This window comes from Carassius auratus, chromosome 36 (genome assembly GCF_003368295.1).
Source record: "Carassius auratus strain Wakin chromosome 36, ASM336829v1, whole genome shotgun sequence".
NCBI classification, from domain to species: Eukaryota; Metazoa; Chordata; class Actinopteri; order Cypriniformes; family Cyprinidae; genus Carassius; species Carassius auratus.
The window spans coordinates 7533141-7554975 of record NC_039278.1 but is presented as its reverse complement, the minus strand read 5'-3'; the positions used below and the strand labels follow the sequence as shown (position 1 = coordinate 7554975).

Here is a 21835-nt window from a genome sequence, read left to right as displayed (position 1 = left end):
GCTTTCTTTTGCTCAAACTCAAAAAACAAAACCAATGTGCCACATAGATGTACCAAACACAGTTCTTTATTACATATTGAATGCTCCGGATAGGATTTCATAGGTTAGTCTCTGCTGTTTATCGAAATGGCTTTTTACTGTGTCAAATCTAAACTGGAATATCGGCGCAGATCACTTGTGCTTCTTCTTCTTCTGGCTCTCTTGAGGTTTGTCACGGTTTTCTCCAGATGCCTCGGGCACCGCCGGCTGCCACTTCAGAGGATTTCTTCTGTACATCGGCCAGGGAGGCAGGGTGAGCTGAAGAACAGGAGAGCCAGGGTTACACATGAAGTGCAAGGTTATTCTTATTTTCACTATTGACTTTAAGCAAACAGAAGTCTTATGACATACGAAACATGATACTGTGAATCCAGCCAGCATTATATAAACCGTCCATCCAAACTGTTGAACAAATAAGCCATAGATGAAGCCGATCACCTGCAGGGAAAACAGACATGATGATGACACAGTGCTGTGATGGCTTTGAGAGTAAAAGTGCTGTCAATGTTACTTACCGCTGACACCAGAATGACTCCTTGGAAAATCTGCTCTGCAAGTTTCTGTCCTTTATAGTCCTGCAAACAGACATTGTAAAATATATGCATATTCTTGTTGCTTTAGGTCATGCAGTAAATTAAATAAGTCGATCTAAGATGATAAATCTATCCTCAGTTTGTTTTCTATGAAGCTGTGGAGACCATGCATATGATATACAATTTCTCTTGGTGTAGGTTTTGCAACAAATACTATAAAAGGTCATATTCCCCTTTGAAAAGTTGCATCACTTTCTAAATGTTTTATCACAACCGTTACATTCACACTTACTGCTGTGTGCACACTTAGGTAATTCGCTTTGGTTGAGATAGCAGTAACACAATAACTGTTTGGTGTTACTGATACTTTAGCTGCTAACATATGTCAGTATGTTGAAGCTCTAAACACCACAAACCTCACAATATTCAAACATGCATGCAGTAAGTTAGTAACCTTTCGCAAACGTGGGCTTACCATATCCGTCGGAATGGATTTAAACGCTGAAAACATTTTGAAATAACAAAATAAACCCGCTAGATAATATTATTGAGCGGAGAGTGATGGTTTCCTGTTTGAATGTGTGTACGTAGAGATCCGCAGGACCCATTCCGAAAACATCAGCGGGCTAAAATCATAGACAGTAAAAGAAGAAATGCGTCCAATCTACGCTTAAAATTTATCTCGTTAAGGAATATTACATATCGCAGTGCAATTGTATTTTTAATTATAAGATAACAATCGTGCGATTATAAATTAAAATAAATGTATGTTTTTTAACCAGGCAGTGATCTAGATCCACTTTCAGACCATATATGGTCATCGGCCGCTGAAACGATCAGATCTGTAATTCATAGGGAACAAATCCTTCAGACATGAGCCGGAAGGATTCGAGTCTTTTGTATAATTTCACTAGTTTTTTCTTTGATTCGTTTAGTGGCCCATTTTGATGGTTCAAACGTTACGAAAATAGGGCAAGCGAAATGTTTGAGTTTCGAGTCAAAGAATCATTCACTCTTTCTTTTCTTCAAGTAACATTACCACGAATCATGACCGAAACGAGTCTTGTTATTCTATTTTCATTCTATTTTCTTATATTCATAGTAAAAAGTATGTACATTGCCAAACATTGCACACATACTCATTTGCACAGTATATATATATATATATATATATATATATATAAAATAAAAAATAGGTTTAATAAAACAACAAAACCACTCCTAGTCAGATTGAAGTCTCGAAAGAATTGACTCGTCCTGTGAAGGGGGCGGTTCGTTTAGTTGGCCAAGCCAATGAAGTTCTCCGTCACAGAACACTCTCGAATTCTATTGGCTCTTGCTGCTGTCGGTCTTTGGAAGGACAAAAGCTGCTTGCTCTATCAATGTAGCACGTTTCAGTGAGAGGTCTTGTCTTCGGCTGTGGCGTGTTCTCTGCAGGACTCAAGGGTAACTGGACTTGTTGATGTTGAGTTGGCGTTTTGGATGAAGAGCCGAATAGAGTCCATTCATTATAGCAAAGCACCAGCAGTTTTCATGGTTTTGCGTTTTATCTGTTTAAAAGTTTCTTCTTTGCCAAAATGCATTTTTTTTCCTTGTATGATTTAAAATGTAACCTGCTTGTTTTATGCTCCACTAAGCCCTCAGCTAAATACATATTTCTGTTGTTTTCTTTGCTGTTTAGTAATGTTAGTGTTTGTTTTGATCCAGAATTTCAAATCAAGTGCTGTTGATCGAGTGCCATGACTGTACGAAGAGGTGAGTTAAACAATATATGTGTATATATTGTTATCTGATATTAATATGTGCAGTCTATGCACACACATATATATAAAAAAATTATTTTACTTAAATATTTGACAACTTCTATTTGATATCTTGTCGTTCCCAGTGAATGTGGCCATTCTTGTTCTGCTTCTCGTCGCCTTTTTAATTATTTTGCATCGAAATCTGCTGAATCTCAATGATTTCCTGAAGCAAGAGAATCAAGGTATGAATATATTAATGTTAGTGAAGTGTAAAAGTTTTTAAGCAGCATGAAGTGCTCCAGCTCACTGATGTTCCTGTGTGTTTGCAGACACCGCTCCTGGGATGGTGCTGCCCTTCGAGACGGACTTCCTGTCGGATCATGAGGTCATCAGGTCAGGAGATGAGATTCCTGTGGTCATCACCGCTCCAGAGGAGAGACTGGGAGCTGCCGTCACTGCCATGAACAGCATCCACCGCAACAGCAAAGCCAATGTAGTGTTCAATATAGTGACACTAAATGAGTCGGTGGTCCATCTCAGGTGCACCTTGTACTGCATTACCGCCGTATATTAAACAATATAATGTTTCATGATTAACATGATTATTTCTCATTCCAGAACATGGTTGAGTAAGACTGACTTGAAGCACAAAATTATCATATTTGATCTGAAGATCCTCGCAGGAAAGATTTCTAGCGATCCTCAGAAGCTGGAGGCAGTGAAGCCGGTAATCAATTGCAAGTGCTTCTATTTAAATAAGAGTGTTTGGTGTTGTGGAAACTGAAATTATGTATCATAATTATGTATGCATCTTATTTTTCCAGTTGACCTTTGCTAGATTCTTCCTGCCGGTTTTCTTGCCGGATGCAGAGAAAGCTATTTATCTGGATGATGATGTTATTGTACAAGGTGAAGTGTGTAATGTTATTATTTGTATTGGTTATAGGGTTTTGTCCAGTCTAATAGTCTCTAGAATAAGAAAAACACCTGTCCTCGCCTCAATATTTTTGAATGTATTTCTGAATATGTAACTTTGCTCTACGATGTTCACAGCAAGGCACTATCACTGTCAAGTCTACATGAATAAGGAGTGCTCATAAATGGGGAAAAAAAAGAAAACTATATAATTTAAATTAAATTAATGAAAGATTGCAAGAAGTTTAGGGCTGGATTATAATAATAAATATGTAGATTATAGAAAAAAATGCTTACTATATTAAACATAATAGTTATTTGTGGTGCATTATTTTAAAACCGTACATCATTACATTTATATTCATTAATTTGGCAGACGCTTTTATCCAAAGCTACTTATAGTTGAGGAATACAAGTGATTTATCATAAGATGTATTATATATATATATATTTTTTTTTTTTTGGCATGGCATCAAGTTTTATATTTACATGAGGGCTGTCAACGTTAACTCACTAACTCGTGCAATTAATTTTACAATCCTAAGGTGGCTATAAAAAGGTCAGAATTGAAAATGTTTTGTTACATGTAGGCCATCTGTGTAATGAACGCATACCGAATCTATGCATGCTGCAGAAATAGTGTGATACTGTGCAGGTTCCATTCAAATACAGTAAGTAACAGTTATAAGCATTGATTGATTGCATTTTTATCCTGTGGTTCAGGGGACATTCAGGAGCTTTTCGACACCAGTATTAAGCTGGGACACGCTGCAGCTTTCTCAGAGGACTGTGACTCCGCGTTCTCTAAAGGCATCGTCAGAGGAGCAGGAAATCAGGTCCGATCCTACAGTACTCCAGAATACACACTGTACACAGAACTTCATCAGAATATTATTACTTTACTGATGAAGATGCATGGAGAAAAATTCAAATACAGAACAGGATGTTTTTGTTTTCTTATTTAGACTTATGCAGTTCATTTCCAAATATTGCCATATGGATTTTAAACATATAAACCCATTTGTTTTCTATAAAGTGATTATATACAGTGACTCTGGTATGAAATTGTTCATAAGTCAAACATTCAAATTTGGTCATACAGCTTTGAATACCAAAGCACATATTCCATAACTATTTTCTATATTCACTTGGATTTGCATATTTATTTTACATGCTGCAGAACAGCTATATTGGTTTTCTGGACTTCAAAAAAGAGGCGATCAAGAAGCTTGGAATGAAAGCGAACACTTGCTCGTTTAATCCTGGAGTCTTTGTGGCCAATTTAACTGAGTGGAAGCAGCAGAATATCAGCAGGCAGCTTGAGATCTGGATGGAGCGCAATGCCAAGTTAGTTTGTGTTCTGTGTTTTATGTTATTGGAAACTACAACAACCGTTCAAAAAAATGTCTTTAACATTTCTGTTGAGTCTTTAAGATCTTCAACAAATCTGTTGCCCATTCTAAATCTCTTTAGTCCAGGTCTAGTCCCCTTTGAGGGCTGTTAATGGTTTTGTGGGGTTGTTTTGTTTTAGGGAGGACCTTTACAGTAAGACTTTAGCAGACAGCATCACAACGCCACCTATGCTCATTGTATTCTACAAGACCCACTCAAACATCGATCCACTGTGGAACGTCCGACACCTCGGTGAGAAATTTATCAAGACTAGTTCATAAACGTAAAGGGCCTATGTAAATCTCTAAGTAACCAATTGTTTTGTTGTGGATATTTATGTTTCTAGGGGCGACAGGAGCTGGTAATCGGTATTCACCTCAGTTTGTTAAGGCTGCCAAACTTCTCCACTGGAACGGACATTATAAACCTTGGGGAAGATCCTCGACTTATTCTGACATTTGGGACAAATGGTACATTCCAGATCCCACTGGCAAATTCCACCCAATCCGAAGACATGCTGAGGAAAAATAAACTCTGGTTTGGGCTACATGAAGGAAAAGTAATCACTTTGATGGATGGGCTCTGTCGCAGATATTTGACTTTGTTCGTGGATGTTTAAAGGATGCCAAAATACGGGACCTTCATGAAACCTACGAGTACCTAAGATACTGGGAGCAACATTGGAACAGAACAACCGCCATGAGGGGACATTCAACACCAATGGACTACCTCAGCGTTCACTGTCAAATGACAGAGTAATAACACTAAACCATTTATGGTACTTTTAAAATCAACATTTTGTATGCTACACCCAAGTCTTTTTTTTTTTTTTTTTTAATTGGGTGAAACTGTGGACCCACTTCATTCTAAATTAAAATTTCCATTCCATTATTAAATATTATAGACTGCTTTAGGGCTTAAAGGGATACTCCACCCCAGAATGAAAATGTTGTCATTAATCACTTACCCCCATGTTGATCTAAACCTTTAAAAGCTTTGTTCGTCTTCGGAACACAAAGATATTTCGGATGGAAAACTGAGAGGCTTGTGACTGTCCCATTGACTGCCAAGTTAGACTGTCAAGCTCCAGAAAAGTATGAAAGCATTATTAGATTAGTCCATCCACCATCAGTGGTTCAACCGTAAATGTTATCGAGTGACGAGAATATTCCTTTTTACAAAAAAAAAAAAAAGGCGTGTCTCTCCACGTCACCGTATCGCTTATTTTGAACTGAATGCAAGGTGTCCTTGTGGCGCGGCTGACACATAAGAGCGTAAGCTGCTTGCGTTCAACTCATATTTTCCTAAAGGTATTATGGTGATATGGAGAGACAAATTGTTGAAACATTCATTGTGTTGTTTTCTTTGCGTACAAAAAGTAGTCTCGTCGCTTCGTAATGTTACAGTTGAACAACTGATGGCAGATGGACTAATCTGACTTTTTTTTTTTCATACTTTCTGGACCTTGTCAGTGTAACTTTCTTGGCAGTCAAGGGGACAGTCACAAGCCTCCTGGTTTTCATCCAAAATATATTAAATTGTATTCCGAAGACGAACAGAATTTTAATGAGTTTGGAATGACATTGGAATAAGTGATTGACAATTTTCATTTTGGCGTAGAGTAACCCTTTTAGACACAAACCTGTGACAGCTGACATTTCAGAATTTCTGTATTTGACACATTTCTGTGGATTCATGTTTTGTTTGTTTTTCTCTCTTCTCCATGTATTAGCTGTTACTGAGCAAGCCAACTACTTGTCCTCAACCTGAAGGGGAAAATATGCCAGTTTGTACAAGTATGAATAAAACTCAGTATGTTTTGTATGCAATGTAAGACTTTTAACCTTTGATTTAGTCAGTTAAACAATACATTTTATTATGTATTAATACAAACAGTCATAGAGATCACATATTATGCACTCCAGCCGAGTCCCGTTTCATAAGCTGATTTCTCTCAGTCCACAGGTATCTGTACATGCTGGTGAAATCTTACACAAAATCTGTGTAGAAATCATATGCATCCTCATTGTTGTGCTGTACTGAAGTAAGGTCAATGTTGACGGAGACAAACTTTGCTTTTTTAGTTGGTTTGTCTACAGAAAAAAAAAAAAAAAAAACAACAACTGAGACTTTCGGAAGACAGTTACATCAAAAACAAAGATGAAGTCCATAAATGCAAATCAGAGAACATACCTTTTCTCTTTTTTGTTGATTCCTGAATCTCTGTCACAATCACTGAAACTGGAGTTTCCAGACTCCTGAAATCAGTCAAAATAAGAATTATGGATGGACGGCAAAACACTGTTGACTTGACACTCAAATTGTTGAAAAAATTAGCATTTACAGTTGGCATAAAAATGAAACTTCACCCTATTTTGCGAATGCATGTTATTGGTCTTATTGTGAACGATTCATCCACAAAAGTTTTTATTTTAATTTTTTTTTTTATGTTTAATCAAAATATCAAATATATCAAAGTATCATCAAACTGAAATGACGAGTTAGGAAATACTGGATATGATTTAGCACATCAAACTAATCTAATGGCATCATGTTAAATGCATTTTGGTTACACTTAAAATTGTGTCTCCCAATGCAATGCTTTGTGGTATTGTAAATGCATACTGTAAACATAAGTTTACTTAAGTAAATGACAGTACGAGAGATGTTAAGTTGCATTTGAACCCCAAAGATTCGTTAAATGTGCATTCTGAGAAACAATCACATTTATCAGATATGGCTTGTGAATATTAAATCTACTAGTGTTTCTGAGATCAGAGTTGGACTAGAAGGTCATCAAAGACTTATGTGAACAACAAACTCATCATTTCTCATCGTCTCTGATAAAATAATTGAGAAACATCATTACTGATTGATCTGTAGTCTCTCATAGGAAGTACCTGTGCTGAAGGTCACATCCATCTCCTTCTCATCTGCTGTGGTTGTTATGGTCTCTTTAGGTAACACACTGACATTGAGCACAGCAGTGGTGGGCCCCCTTGAGTTAAAACTTATACTGCTCACTAAATTGGGGAATCGCACACCTGAAGACGAGTACACTTTGTTTAATTTCCACACCACGACATATCAAAACTAATCGGATTTATCATTAGAGGCTCAAATCATTCCAATCTCAGACACACCTTTCATAACATTCTCGTTTCCCTTCCTCACTACGTCCAAACCCAGATTTGACCTCAGTTCAGTCACGATGGCATCAGCGAGGTATGGGGGGAGGCCCTGGTGCTCTGGAGCTCTGCTGTGGTAACTCAGTTTTGGCCTAAAACAACATCACACGAAGCTTAGGAAGACAGAGACAACAGGCCAGAACTGCTGATTCAGGTTTAACAGTGTTATTACAGCATCACATCATCTGAAACTCACCCCGTCCAGTCACAGAGGAACGTCATGGCTGCCAGCTCTGTGTGAGGAACACCTCCTTTCTGCAAGAAGCCTCGTTTTTTGAAAAAAAAAAAAAAAAAGCGGTTAAAACCCTAGGAGTTTCTGTAGTCTGGGACATTATACTGTAACATTATCTGAAAGAGACACATGAGAAAAGATTGTCTTATAGTATGAGCTTAAAAAGAAACTTAACCCCCTCCAAACACAGTAAACTGACCCCCGTTGAAGTTTTTATATGAATGTCCCTTGATTTTAGAATCTGCCCGATCAATTACCCTGTAGTTTGTCTCAAACTGGCTCATACTGTGGTCAGAAGTGATGTGGATGCTTTCAAAATGAAAAAATTCCAGCCACTTCCTTCAGAACCAAATCAGGAGAGTATGATGTCTGAGCGTTAACAGAGACGTTAGCTGGGACCAAATCACTTCACAGTATACACTTCAATAGTGTTTTCTTCCATACTGTGGAAGTCATTATGGTCTATCAACTGTTTGGTCACTGTTACTCCTCAAAATTTCTTCTTCTGTGTTAAATAGAAGAACCTCATACAGAATTAGACCAACATAAGGACGAGTAAGTCCTTAGTCCTTTTTTGGGAGAAATATATTTTCAAAGCTTACAGACATTAACTTAAGCCACAAATCTCCAGTTTCGATGTGATGAGCAGTGGTTCCTTACATTTGAGCAGAGCTCTGACCGCTTCCAGTGGACTCTCCTCCTTCTCCTCCACCTGCAGGCTCCTGAGGACACCACCACACCCGGACTATCAATCATCTTCACCCTCTTAGTAATATGCACTTCCTGCTTGCGTCTACATGGAGGTGGGGGGAGAGAATGTTATTGAGACGGTACATCAGTGCCTTGCAGTGCCAGAAGAAATGCATTGTGGGATTTGAAGCTCAGTGTTGGATTGATTGAAGACTTCATGCTTTGGTCAGTCCAATACAGTTCATCATGCTTCAAATTCACTGCTGCAAGGACACCCAATAGTGAAGCTGTACCTGGTCAATCCTCTCTGTACACCATCGTGACATACTCTGATCTCGTTCAGACTATTGATGATGCTGATCTCTCCAACATAAGGGAAACCTGAAGTCAAGATAAAAAAGAAAAATGACTTGGATTATTTGTCAGCAGTGCCTCATTAGGTTATTGTGGTCCGTAGAAATGACAAGAAATCTTACCGACGATCCCAACTTGAAGCATGGTCTCAGCATCCTTCTCGTCAGCATCAGCCAAGCGTCTGCAGGAGACAGGCTCTTCCAAAACCAGAAGCTGCTCTGCTGTGATCCAGAACTGCATTGATACCTCTCTGCTTCCTCTGTTGATGTAAAACGGAGACCTTGAGATGTTAATATCTGCCGAACTTTGAAATCCATCTCTTTGTTGTTTTTTTGCTAAACTCACGCCAATAGTATAGAAATATAGTATAGTATAGGGGATCATTAAAAAAAAATCTCATAAAATTAATGTTTCTTTAGCAAGGAGACATTCAGCTGATCAAGTATCATTAAAGACATTTATATTGTTTCAAAGGATTTCTAAAGTGAGCATAAGAGTTTTCTTTCACTAACACATACACACAAAAAAGCTTACTGACCCCAAACTTTTAGCGGAACGTTAAAAAATACAGGTAATATATAATGTGATGTCATATATATGTATCAAACAGTATGTAAAAGTATCACATTGTTTTACACACATTCACTAACCCTCCTATGAACACCATGGTAAAAGCATGGTACTTTTTGCAAGCGATTTTAAGTTTTAGTTTGCTGACAAGAGCAAGGTCGCATCCGAGGCCTCTGCTCACTTATATATTGTGCATTGAGAGTAAAAACCGCTTACCTTCTTTTGTATTTTGAAGGGTTTGGCACATGACAGACGTTTGCTCGCCTTCTTCAACTCTACAAAACAGACACGTGAGTTTGTCAGTGTGTTTTACTACTGCCGAAGGTTTATTACATCCTTATGTAACTGTTTGACATAATGATTTCCGTTGGGTTTGTAATTAACGCGTGTTATTTATATATTTTAATTTATTTGAGATTATATACTCACTCGGTCTCTTCATGTCCGTCGACGCTCAAGCACGCGTTCCTCTCTCACACAGCGCAACACGTGTCTCTATTCCTCACTTCCACTTCCGCACTGTTAAGGGTTAATTTATTCCCCCCACTCCCCGGGGCCAGTCGCGGATAGGTGTAGAGCGCTGACTAACCAATAGGAACGAAGGAAATTCCAGGGAGGCGGGACGAGTAAAATCGAATCCCGTCTCGGCCACAAATACTATAAAATGAGTTTGTATTCGTTTTTTCATCTAGATACACTTTAAGTATGATTAACATATAATAAACGAACTTTGTGAACATATAAAATAAATATTGTAATAACTGTTCTATTGTAGGATGTACAAAATGTGCAACAATCTTGATAAACGTACATTATAATAGGGAATAGTTATTTTTAATATAGAAAAATATATAAAATATATAAAAAGAGTAATATACTTAAAAATGAAAAGAAAAATTTACCAAAATATATAATAATTAAATAAATATACATAAAATAATCATAGATTATTAAACAACACCATCAATATTTTAACCCCCCCAGGGATTCTTTAAATAGAAAGATCCAAAGATCTGCATTCATTTGAAATAAAAAGCTTTCTTAACAATATAGATTATACCATTCTTTTGGGGGGAAAGAAATGACAGAAATTAATGCCTTTTCCTTAGCAAGGATGATTTAAATTGATTAAAAGTGATGATAAAGATGAAAAATGTTGATGATGAAAATGTAAAAAAAAAAAAAAACAGCAAAAACAGTAGCATTTTAAACATTCTATATATATATATATATATATATATATATATATATATATATATTAGGGCTGCACATTTTCAAGTTTTTCATTAACCGTTAACCGAGGCCCTTAGCGGTTAATAATCGGTTAACCATAGTGTGCGCCAGGGTTTCCGTTGTCCGGTAATTTCCAGACATTGGCCAAAAAAAATTAAAAAAAGAAATGTCCGACAAAATTTAATCTCTCCGGTCAAATTGTCCTATTAAAACTACCTAATAATCCCGCCCACTAACACAATCTGTATTTGAGAATAAGCCTAAAATGTATAAAGCAAATATACACCCACCTTTGGCTATGTTATAAAGGAACAGGCTCTAGTAATGGTTATGTAACTTTCCGTGTTTAGGCGAAGGTAACAAGCAGGCTCCGCGGCCGCCTCGCTAAGGCTATGACTATGATATGTTTGACAGGTACAATATTTGAAAATCGATAATTATTTTCTTTTATTACATTTATATCTGAATTTATGTCAACCTATAGACTTTCAAATATCAAAATGTCATGAATTAATATGTATTTGTGTACAAAATGACATATAAACATATTTTCCTATTATATTTTGCCTGGAAACGCTTCCAACAAGGCGTCAGTTCTATTTCTAGCATGCACGCGTCGAGCCGCGCCTGAGCCGCGCGTCTCACGCAGGCAGTCGGCAAGCTCTAACCTGTTAACATGGGAGCCGAATTAAAAACAGACACGCCACGCAGCTGAGATGCTTTCGCTCATCGCCACGCATCCAGTGAGTCCTGACCGGCCTAATGATGCCCGGGTGTTGGCTGTTGAGATTACAACAACGAAGTTGTACTTGAAGTATATCTAAGCACTGTATTGCAATACTTGCATTTTGCCCCGTCACTCTCAATTTTAAAGTGCTCCAACGCTGTACTTTTTTTTGCCCGCTTCATATTAGAAAAATGACTTCTTCTTGTGGACATTACAAATGTCTGGGAGCGCTCTGGCGGTCTCTGGTGGTGCAAAAATGTATTACAACTAAATTCAATGCACGCCATTGACGTCACTTAACCGAGCAAAATGTTTCACTCGGTTACGCAATTTTTAACGGTTAATCGGTTAACCGGTTAACCATGGACACCCCTAATATATATATATATATATATATATATATATATATATATATAGAATGTTTAAAATGCTACTGTTTTTGCTGTACTTTTGATCAAATAAATTCATGGTTGGTGAGCAGTAGAGACTTCTCAAAAAACATTAAAAGTCTTACTGCTGAAAAACATTTGACTGGTAGAGTATTTTAAATAAAATATTTATTTACAGAGTTTAATAATAGCCATTCCTAACATTTAGTGTTTACAAAACTGAGCAAGATAAAATAACAATAGAGTCAATACAATTAATTAACACACTAAAGTACAGTGTAAACAAGGCCAATACTTCTGATGTTTTACTCAACAAATGGAAATCAATTAAATAATTTACAATTGTAGATTAAACAACAACAGCTACAATAATATTAATAATAATAATACAATTTAAAGTTGTGGAAAACACAGAAAAAAAAAACAAGCTTTCGACCTGTTTAAGAAGATCCTTGCTCCTATGGTGCGTTGCCAAGAGATGTTCACGGGCAATTCTCAACAGATCTGTCCATCTATGGTCCAACACAAGGACCAGCCGTTCTGAGGGGTCCAGTGTGAGCTGAACGAGGGACGCAGTTATGACCGATGGTGTGGTGTTCTACAGAAGATGAACAGGATTACTTTATTGAAATATTTATCTTGGTGTCATGTGCACATATGAGACAGACAGTTTACACACATAAGTGCCTGTATGAATTATTTATTTACCTGCATCTGGAAGAAACCCTTCTGACCTTTGATCCTCCACTGTCAAAGTGTCTGGTGTGATGTTTTGTTGGACTGAGACCGTCTTTAGGGTGACCTACTCTGTGGAGGATGGGTCTTGACAGAGCATACATCATCTAAACATTCCTGAAATATAGATTCAAATTAAATATATATTTTATATTATATATTTTATAATATTTTATAATTCATTATATATATATATATATATATATATATATATATATATATATATATATATATATATATATATACACCATTGTAATATTATGCTTATATGGATTTATTTGCAACAGTAGCATTTCATTTTTATCTGTACAGTTTTAAATTATTTTTTTTTACATTTGAATATATTTTCTAATCATTGTAAATTATTCCTGTTATGAAAAGCTGAATTTTCAGAATTATTACTCCAGTCTTCAGCATCACGTCAACCTTCCCAATATAATGTGTTTTCATCATTGTAGTGACAATGATAATATCAACATTTACTACAATAAGAAATGTTTTGTGAGCAAATAATCATAAAAAATGATTTCTGCATCATATGACAAACTGAAGAGTATAAATGATGCTGAAGAATTCAGCTTTGCATCACAGGAATAAAGTTAATTTAACATAGGAGATAGTTATTTTAAGTTGTATCACACAGTAAATGTTGACAATTATATATATAAATATATACACACACACACACACACACACACACACACACACACACAAAAACAAACACACACACACATATATATATATATATATATATATATATATATATATATATATATATATATATATATACACACACCAGTATAAGAGAAACCTTTCTGCCCAGATTAGAAATTTTAATTCCATCATTCTCTGAACTGAGCGACACTGAGAAAATGTTCTTCTTACTGGGAGAAGATGATAGTACAGCTGCACTAGCGGCTAAATATGTGTTAGCTATTCACAACGCCAGAGTCAGCTAATTTTCTAGAGAGACCGACTGTATTTATTCATTTATTAGGATAAATTGTGTTTATTTATCTATTTATTTATATTTACTATGCTACATATGACATGATTTGTAAATATATGTTTTGTTTGTTTGTTTTATTATTTACATATAATATGTTGATGCTTTGGCAACATTGTTTTCCACAGTCATGCTAATAAAGCTCATTTGAATTGAATTGAATTGCATATATATTGAATTGAATATATATATATATATATATATATATATATATATATATATATATATATATATATATATATATATATATATATTTAATTGTTTATGGAAACTTGCTTTTTTGGGTGATTAAAGATCAAAACGACAACATTTATTTGAAATATAAATATTTTGTAACAAGATGTGTAACTTTTTATCAGTTTGCATCCTTGCTGGGTGTAATTATACATTTTATCCCCGTTTACTCCACAAACTTTTGAGTTTTATCATAGCAGGATAAAGCATCCATGTCCTTATTCCTTTGAAATGTAGGCTCAATCCATAGATATTTCTATAGGTAGAGTCTTCATGTGTATAAAGCCTATAGAAACAGTCGCTAATGAGGCATCTATCTATAAACATCTATGGTTCAGTCGTTCCGCCCTGTTGGTGACGTCACTCCGGAGGGAATGAATGAAGCGTCATCCTTCAGGAGCAGCTTCTGCAGCGCGAGGCCTCACTTCACGCGCAAACACGTTCGTTAAACAGACCTAATTATATTCAGTGACCTCCAAAACACAACATATACAGACAAGACCATGTGGAGCGGCGGTGCGGTGGGTTTCGTGCTGGTGTCGTGTGTTTTCTGCGCGTCGGTGTGCGCGGACGGGCTGGTGAACGAGGACGTGAAGCGCACGCTGGACCTGAGCTCGCACCTCGCGAAGATCACGGCGGAGATCCAGCTCGCAAACCACGGAACCGCGCGCGTCAGCACCTTGACGCTCGCGCTGGAGGCCGAGCTCGCGCCGCACCTCGCTTTCATCGGTGCATCTGTGAGTCAATTAAATATGAAATCCATTGCGACTTTGACCTGTAGACAAGGCTAGCTAGCTATCACGACTGATGGACTCTGTTTTACATCGTGCTGTAACATTTCCCGTGCACTATTAACTCTTATTAGTTAGTGCTCATTTATTCATGATGCATTATTTTTGAACAGTATTTTTTTAGCACAGACACAATGGTTAGTGCAACCGGTAACCTGACCTAGCCAAATAATTCTGCTAAATTTGCACAGATTATGGACGAACACTTAATTAGCGTAGTTAAGATGTAATGCTGGTTCAAATCAATACTTTAAATGAATTCTAATATGATGCACTTAGCGTTTTTGGGGTGTTTAATCTAGTAGTTGGCATTAGCAGTGAGTGTTGAGTGCACTTCCGCTCTGCTCTGTCAGGGCCAGCGTGACACGTAAGCTCTGGATGCACAGCTCACTTCCGTGCTCTCTCTCTCTACTGCAGTACTGTCCAGAGTCATTTGGCTTTCTTGATTTAAGTGTGCATAATCAGTTTTTGACCGGCACTGAATCAACACGTCAAGAGCTCATTTGCAGGCAGCCGACATTCACCTGTAGACAAAGGGCTTGGATTTAAACCTTAACTTATTTTAGGGTTATGGATGGATTTGCCCTGTTTTTCTTTATGATGCATGTTAAGTTGTTCTGGTTTCAAGGCAAGTTTTTATCTTCACCAGGTAAAGGGGGAGGAAGATGAGGACGAAAGCCTGGAGCTGAAAGAGACAACTCTCCACGGCCAAAGGTAAAACTAGTAGTGTTAGTGTGACAAAAAAAAAAAAACTATATATATATATATATATATATATATAAAACGAATAAGTGCTGTCTCTGAAAAACAAATGAGCGATCAACTTCAAACTATGCACCAGTTTCTAGTTTTTTTGTCTTTATCATGTTCACTGTACACACTATATGTAAACTTTACATTGCCTGGTCTTTATCTGAGGAAAAAGTGATTTCCACTGCACACTATTTTTATTTTTTCAAATAGCACAAGTGGCTTCTAGAATAAGCACAAACTGCTGTTTAGCTTTAATTTGAGCAGAATATTGCAATGGCGACCACTAAACTTTCAAATGTTTTCAACATGCATGTTTTTCTTTTCTTCTTTTCCCCCTCAAGTGCAGAGAGAGCAAGTGCATGTGGTTGCCAGATTTTACAAGATTAAGTAAAACACTGTGCATCAAATGCATGTATTTAAGAGAGCCTCTCTGATTGGGGGATATAACCCCTTTGAGATCACTATAACAATTAAAAAGTGATTAATCATGCAGTGATCTGTAGGCATCAGATAAAGCATTGTGTGTTGTTGTTTTCTTTTGGTTGGAGGTGTTTGTGTGTGCGCGTATATTATTTACAGCTCAAACGTTTTTGTGGTCCCTTTCTGCAGCGGTAAATTCTTCGAGGCACAGTTACCGTCGTCTCTCGCTCCGGGTGCTAAGCTGCGGGTGAAGGTTGAGACCGTGTTCAGTCACGTGCTGAAGCCCTTCCCCTCTCACATCACGCAGGCCGAGCAACAGCTGGTGGTCTTCCAGGGGAACCACTACCTGTACTCCCCGTACCCCACCCGCTCCCAGACCACCCGCGTCCGCCTGGCCTCCAAAACCGTGGAGAGCTACACCAAGCTGGGCAACCCCACCAAGAGCGAAGATTCGATCGAATATGGACCGTTCAAAGACGTTCCTCCCTTCAGCCAGGTGAATGACCATAATAACCACGGAGTTGTACTGTATGTTTACATGATGATAATATTGTCATTACCAGGTAATTATGGAAATCATTTACAGAATGTTCCGGGACAGTCATAGTTTTCTCTTCTGCTCAACAAAGCTCATTTATTTGATTTATTATTATTATTATTATTATTATTATATATATATATATTTTAAAGAATTTCAGCATCATTATTTCAGTCTTCAGTGTCGCATGATCCTTCAGAAGTTCTTTTTTCTTTAATTGAAATTTATTTTAAATAATTTTTTTAACATTAATATCTTTTACTGTCACTTTTGGCTAGTGGTTGACCGATATATCGGCCGATATTTAGCATTTTTCAAATATCGGCATTAGCTGATAAGTTTTTCTGTTTCACAATATTGTGCCGATGTGTTCCAGGCAGGACTTTTATTTTGATGCCGCTGAGAAAGGCAGCCCCTGAGTGAACAGTGCTCACACACTCTCTCTTTTTTTACTATCGTTGTTAACCGTTCTAATACGGATAGAAGTCTGTCTAATAATCAGAACGGTTGAACAAAGGAATTAATGTATGCAAAAAGTATTATAACGATTGCTTATATAATATTTGTAATAGAAAGGCAAACATTATAAAACTTTCTCGTTTGCTGTCAGCATTAAGCAAATACGCATTTATATCATTTAAACAAACCTTTGAATTGCTAATGAACATTTAATTTCATAAACCTTACAAACGTGGTTGAATCCAGCTGTGAGATCTTGTGAAGTCGGCACTTTTATCCAGCATGATCGCTTATTCTTACTCTGGCTTTATTTGGAAAATATGATTCCCAATGCACACAAACTTCCCAGAATACTGAGTGCCCTGTTAGTTAGTGTTTACCGTATTTTCCGGACTATAAGTTGCACTTTTTTCATAGTTTGGCTGGTCCTGCGACTTATAGTCAGGTGTGACTTATCAAAATTAATTTGACATGAACCAAGAGAAATTAACCAAGAGAAAACATTACCGTTTACAGCCACGAGAGGGCGCTCTATGCTGCTCAGTGCTCCTGTAGTATACATTAGTGGACCCTCTCGCTGCTGTAGACGGTAATGTTTTCTATTGTTCTTTGTTCTAAATAAATGCGACTTATAGTCCAGTGCGACTTGTTTTTTGGACTGATGCGATTTATACTCAGGTGCGACTTATAGTCCGAAAAATACGGTACTTTTTAATTATAGTTAAATTAAATGTTTATTTGTGAAAAATACTTTGTCATCTAAGGTATGTTTATTTTACACTTATTTTTTGTTTAATTTCTTAATAAATTAAAAATAAAAAGAATTATATCGGTTATTGTCCCCCCCTGCTTTCCATGATATCGGTATCAGCTGTCAAAAAACAACATCGGTCGATTACTACTTTTGACCAATTTAATGCTTTCATTTTCTATTCTAAATTAACTTTTTCAAAAGAAAAAAAAATCTTACTGACCTTATTTTTAAATGGCAGTGTGTAACATTTTGAAAACCGCTGGTTTGCAGGATGAGATGAAGATCCACTATGAGAACAACACGCCGTTCCTCACCATCAGCAGCATCACGCGCACCATCGAGGTCTCGCACTGGGGCAACATCGCTGTGGAGGAAACCATCGACCTGAGACACACCGGTGCTCACCTGAAGGGGCCTTTCTCCCGCTACGACTACCAGAGACAGTCTGACAGCGGCATCTCATCAGTCAAATCTTTCAAGGTGTCGTAACTCTCTGTTAATTGTATTCATTCTCTAAAATGCTAAATGACAGCTGATCAAACATACTCGCTCCTCTGAAGATGGCGTCCCAGTAGCCGACTCTAATTAAATCCATTTTGGTCAGAGCTATTATTATTATTAATTTCTTTTCCATCACATGAAGCTTAAATGACGCTTTAAAGCAGATTAAGTAGAAGAAGCTCTCATCGTGTCTTCCTGCAGACCATCCTCCCGGCCTCTGCTCAGGATGTGTATTACCGCGATGAGATCGGGAACATCTCCACCTCTCACCTCCAAGTTCTAGACGATTCCGTAGAGGTTGAAATCCGTCCCCGTTTCCCGCTGTTCGGCGGCTGGAAAACGCATTACATCATTGGTTATAATCTTCCCAGCTATGAATATCTCTACAATCTCGGTGGGTGTCTGGTATCAGGTTAACAGATTCAAAACATTCCCTATTAAATTAAATAATGGCATGCATCCTTTTTGTCCTTTAGGGGATCAGTATGCCCTGAAAATGCGTCTGGTGGATCATATCTATGATGACCAGGTTATTGACCAGCTGACTGTGAAACTGATCCTTCCTGAAGGAGCCAGGTCAGCATCTGTTATGCTTCAGCATGAGCATATCTCACAATCAGATTCATCAGGTTTGAAGTGATGATTTAACGGGACTCTTGTTCTCCCCAGAAATATCCAGGTGGACACTCCCTACCCCATCAGCCGCAGTCAGGACGAGCTGCATTACACGTACCTGGACACCTTCGGCAGGCCTGTGCTGGTGGCCACCAAGAACAATCTGGTGGAGCAGCACATTCAGGATGTAGTGGTAAGATAAGACTTGAACAGAAACCTCGCACCTGAAAGCGGGGAACATTTAACTGTTCATGAGGTAGATTGCCTGGGGGAAGAAGCTGTTCTTGTGCCTGACTGTCCTGGTATTTGCGGCTCTGAAGCGCCGGCCAGATGGCAAAAGTTCAAGGAAGTTTTCCTTCCCGAAAACTGTTCTCCGGAATCACAAATGCTTCGGAAAACACCAGATTTCATAGTTAATGAATTACAGAATTTCCTAAATCGGAAGCATGTGCAAACTCACAATTAGTGTGACTTAATACTGAAGTTATGTGTCCAGGAATGCTGTGGAAGCTTCTGGAATCCCTTCTCCGGTTTGGCTCCGGTATATTGCAAAAATAAAAAAGTTAGAGGTTGTCTTTTAATGCATTTTTAGCCAGCTGAAAAAGTGCCAGATGCACTTCTGAAAATTGCAAGTTGGTGGCACTTGAGAATGTGTTGGTGGCACAGGGTTTTTCCAGACGAGAAGCTTTTTTTTTTTTTTTTTTTGCTATGATTTGTAATATTCACAGCAGTTATGTATTACTAGCATCTCATTTTGAAGAGCATTACTGAATATTAATATGAATAAGGAATAAGTGATGAGCACTGCATTTTATCCAAAGTTGAACTTATGAAATATTATTATGGATGTGCATTAAAATGCAGTGCCTTAGTTTGTCAAAAACAATGTTTACACACCATTTGCACGTAGTTGGCTGTACATTATTTAAAATACCATATTTTCCAGACTATAATCACACTTTTTTTCATAGTTTGGCTGGTCCTGCGACTTATCAAAATGTATTTGACGTGAACCAAGAGAAAACATTACCGTCTACAGCCGCCAGAGGGCGCTCTATGCTGTTTTCATGAAGTACTGGTGCGTTTGCTCAGTAGCTCAGATTCTTCCAGTGGATCTGAAGTGCATGCAAAGTCAGCGAAAGTGTGCTTGTTCAAAAAGGGAACCAACTGAGTGTTCCCAAAAGTGAGCATTAACTGTCTTTCTCGTTAGGTTCACTACAACTTCAACAAGATCCTGATGCTGCAGGAGCCTTTGTTAGTGGTGGGAGTGTTCTACATCCTCTTTTTCACCGTCATCATCTACGTGCGCCTCGACTTCTCCATCACAAAGGTGCGTCTGGAGCACACAGTATTGTTGAAGTGACCGAAGGTGTCCCGTTGTGAACGGAGCTGTCTGTTTCTCCGTCAGGATCCAGCAGCAGAGGTGCGCATGAAGGTGGCCTCCATCACCGAGCAGGTCCTGACTCTGGTGAACAAGCGTCTCGGTCTGTACCGCCACATGGACGAGGTTGTGAACCGCTACAAGCAGTCCCGCGATACCGGAGCACTGAACAGCGGCCGCAAGACCCTGGAGGCGGAGCACCGCACCCTCACCAGTGACATCAGTGCATTACAAGCCCGTCTCAAAGCAGAGGGCTCCGATCTGGCCGAAAAAGTAAAGCATAGCTTTTATAACGTGTTCCCAAAATGCCGCCGCGGGCTCTAAATGTTTTCCGTTCTCTCCGTCTGCAGGTTGGAGAGATCCAGAAGCTGGACGGCCAGCTGAAGGACCTGGTGAGCAGATCCTCTCAGGAGGCCGAGCGCCTGGTGGCCGGGAAGGTGAAGAAGGACGCCTACATCGACTCGGATAAAGCCCTGTCGGGCAAGAGGCAAGAGTTTGTCAGCCGCATCGACAGCCTTCTGGATGCCTTGTAAATCAAACCTCAGAAATCCAGTCTCCAGGGGGCCTTGAAACAGTCCCTGCCCTCCGAAACCGTCTCCTGCACTCAGACTGGACTGACAGACCAATAGTGTACACTCACAGACCATGTGTGTCATTCTGTGAACATCATGTTTGGGCCTTCGTGGGACGTGAGAGTGATTTTTGCAGGATGTGCATGTTGTTTTGTGTTGCTGAATGTGTGTGACTGGGAGAGGGTTTTATGTGTGTACTCGGATGGAGAATCTTTTTTTTTTTTTAGTTTCAAGTTTCTGAATGTCTAATGCAGTCTTCATTCACACAATCCAGCAGACCGGTTCCTTTTAATATTCATTTGCAGTTTTGGAGTTGGGTGTGAATTGAAATTGGCTCTCACCTGAAAAACATCTGCACTTGTTGTTTTCCCCCCGAAAAAAAAAAAGAAAGTGCGAGAATAGAAAATGATCTGCCCTGTCCTAAACATGATTATGGACATCAGATGCTGAAATGGTTGCCGCTGATGTTCTCATGGTTGTAAATTTTCAACTGGGGTTTTATTTCATGTTTTCTTGTGATTTTTCTTTTTTTTTTTCTTTTTTTTTTTTCTTTTTTTTGTAAATGATGCATTTAATTTCTACTGTAAAATGACATGAATGAGATTGATTTTTGTACGCCAAGGGTAAATGTGACCAATTTTGATGGTGAAACGTTTTCAGTCCATGAATAAATAAGGTGGGAAACCAGACCTGTGATGTGAATTTATTTTTTGCAAAAGAAGAAAAAACATTTCTACTTCAGGCCATAAGACACCTGACATTACATCTAACTAAAAAAAAAAAAAAAACTTCTATAATCACTCATTGTTTCCATAAATATAATCTTCCCATTAAACATAAAATATCTGTGCTGTGTCTTGTTCCGAAGCAAAACTGCAAGCATGATGATGTTTTGGGATGTGAGAAATTGACACTTGAATACATTGCAACACAACAGATAACAGTTTATCTGGTACTTTTATAGTAGTGGTTGTTTATGCATGCAATAGATGAGCCACAATATTTGTATTACTTGTTAAATATTGCTGCCACAGTGTCAGAAGATCCCTCTCTCTCTCTCTCTCTCTAT

The 21835-nt window shown here is 38.1% G+C and overlaps 3 protein-coding genes, 1 non-coding gene and 1 pseudogene across 5 annotated transcripts; 2 read left to right on the top strand and 3 right to left on the bottom strand.

Annotated features, from left to right (window-relative positions):
- Positions 1-39: 39 nt before the first annotated feature.
- Positions 40-1202, bottom strand: LOC113055116 (signal peptidase complex subunit 1). Its single transcript, XM_026221112.1, has 4 exons — positions 1048-1202; positions 555-614; positions 391-477; positions 40-297 (listed from the first exon to the last, which is right to left on the bottom strand). Exons 1-4 carry the CDS (start codon positions 1081-1083, stop codon positions 172-174), a joined length of 309 nt encoding a protein of 102 aa, XP_026076897.1. The 5' UTR covers positions 1084-1202; the 3' UTR covers positions 40-171.
- A 725-nt stretch (positions 1203-1927) lies between these two features.
- LOC113055113 (glycosyltransferase 8 domain-containing protein 1-like) lies at positions 1928-6448 on the top strand. 2 transcript variants are annotated; one of them, XM_026221107.1, is made up of 10 exons: positions 1928-2018; positions 2280-2327; positions 2461-2559; positions 2647-2857; positions 2936-3044; positions 3142-3226; positions 3956-4068; positions 4413-4579; positions 4764-4876; positions 4971-6448. In XM_026221107.1, the coding sequence occupies exons 2-10, from the start codon at positions 2312-2314 to the stop codon at positions 5153-5155; spliced, it is 1098 nt and encodes a 365-aa protein (XP_026076892.1). In that variant the 5' UTR covers positions 1928-2018; positions 2280-2311; the 3' UTR covers positions 5156-6448. The 2 variants fall into 2 exon arrangements, with proteins under 2 accessions (XP_026076892.1, XP_026076893.1); XM_026221108.1 differs by having other exon boundaries at positions 1995-2108.
- Positions 6449-6474: 26 nt separating this feature from the next.
- Positions 6475-10331, bottom strand: LOC113055114 (guanine nucleotide-binding protein-like 3; annotated as a pseudogene).
- Positions 8916-8992, bottom strand: LOC113055734 (small nucleolar RNA SNORD69). The gene has a single exon (XR_003277573.1). It is a non-coding gene; the product is annotated as a small nucleolar RNA SNORD69 (small nucleolar RNA).
- Positions 10332-14344: 4013 nt separating the features above from the next.
- On the top strand, positions 14345-21455 carry LOC113055112 (dolichyl-diphosphooligosaccharide--protein glycosyltransferase subunit 1-like). Its single transcript, XM_026221106.1, has 10 exons — positions 14345-14719; positions 15423-15487; positions 16136-16442; positions 17968-18177; positions 18400-18592; positions 18675-18774; positions 18868-19006; positions 20024-20143; positions 20222-20467; positions 20545-21455. Exons 1-10 carry the CDS (start codon positions 14486-14488, stop codon positions 20725-20727), a joined length of 1797 nt encoding a protein of 598 aa, XP_026076891.1. The 5' UTR covers positions 14345-14485; the 3' UTR covers positions 20728-21455.
- Positions 21456-21835: the final 380 nt, after the last annotated feature.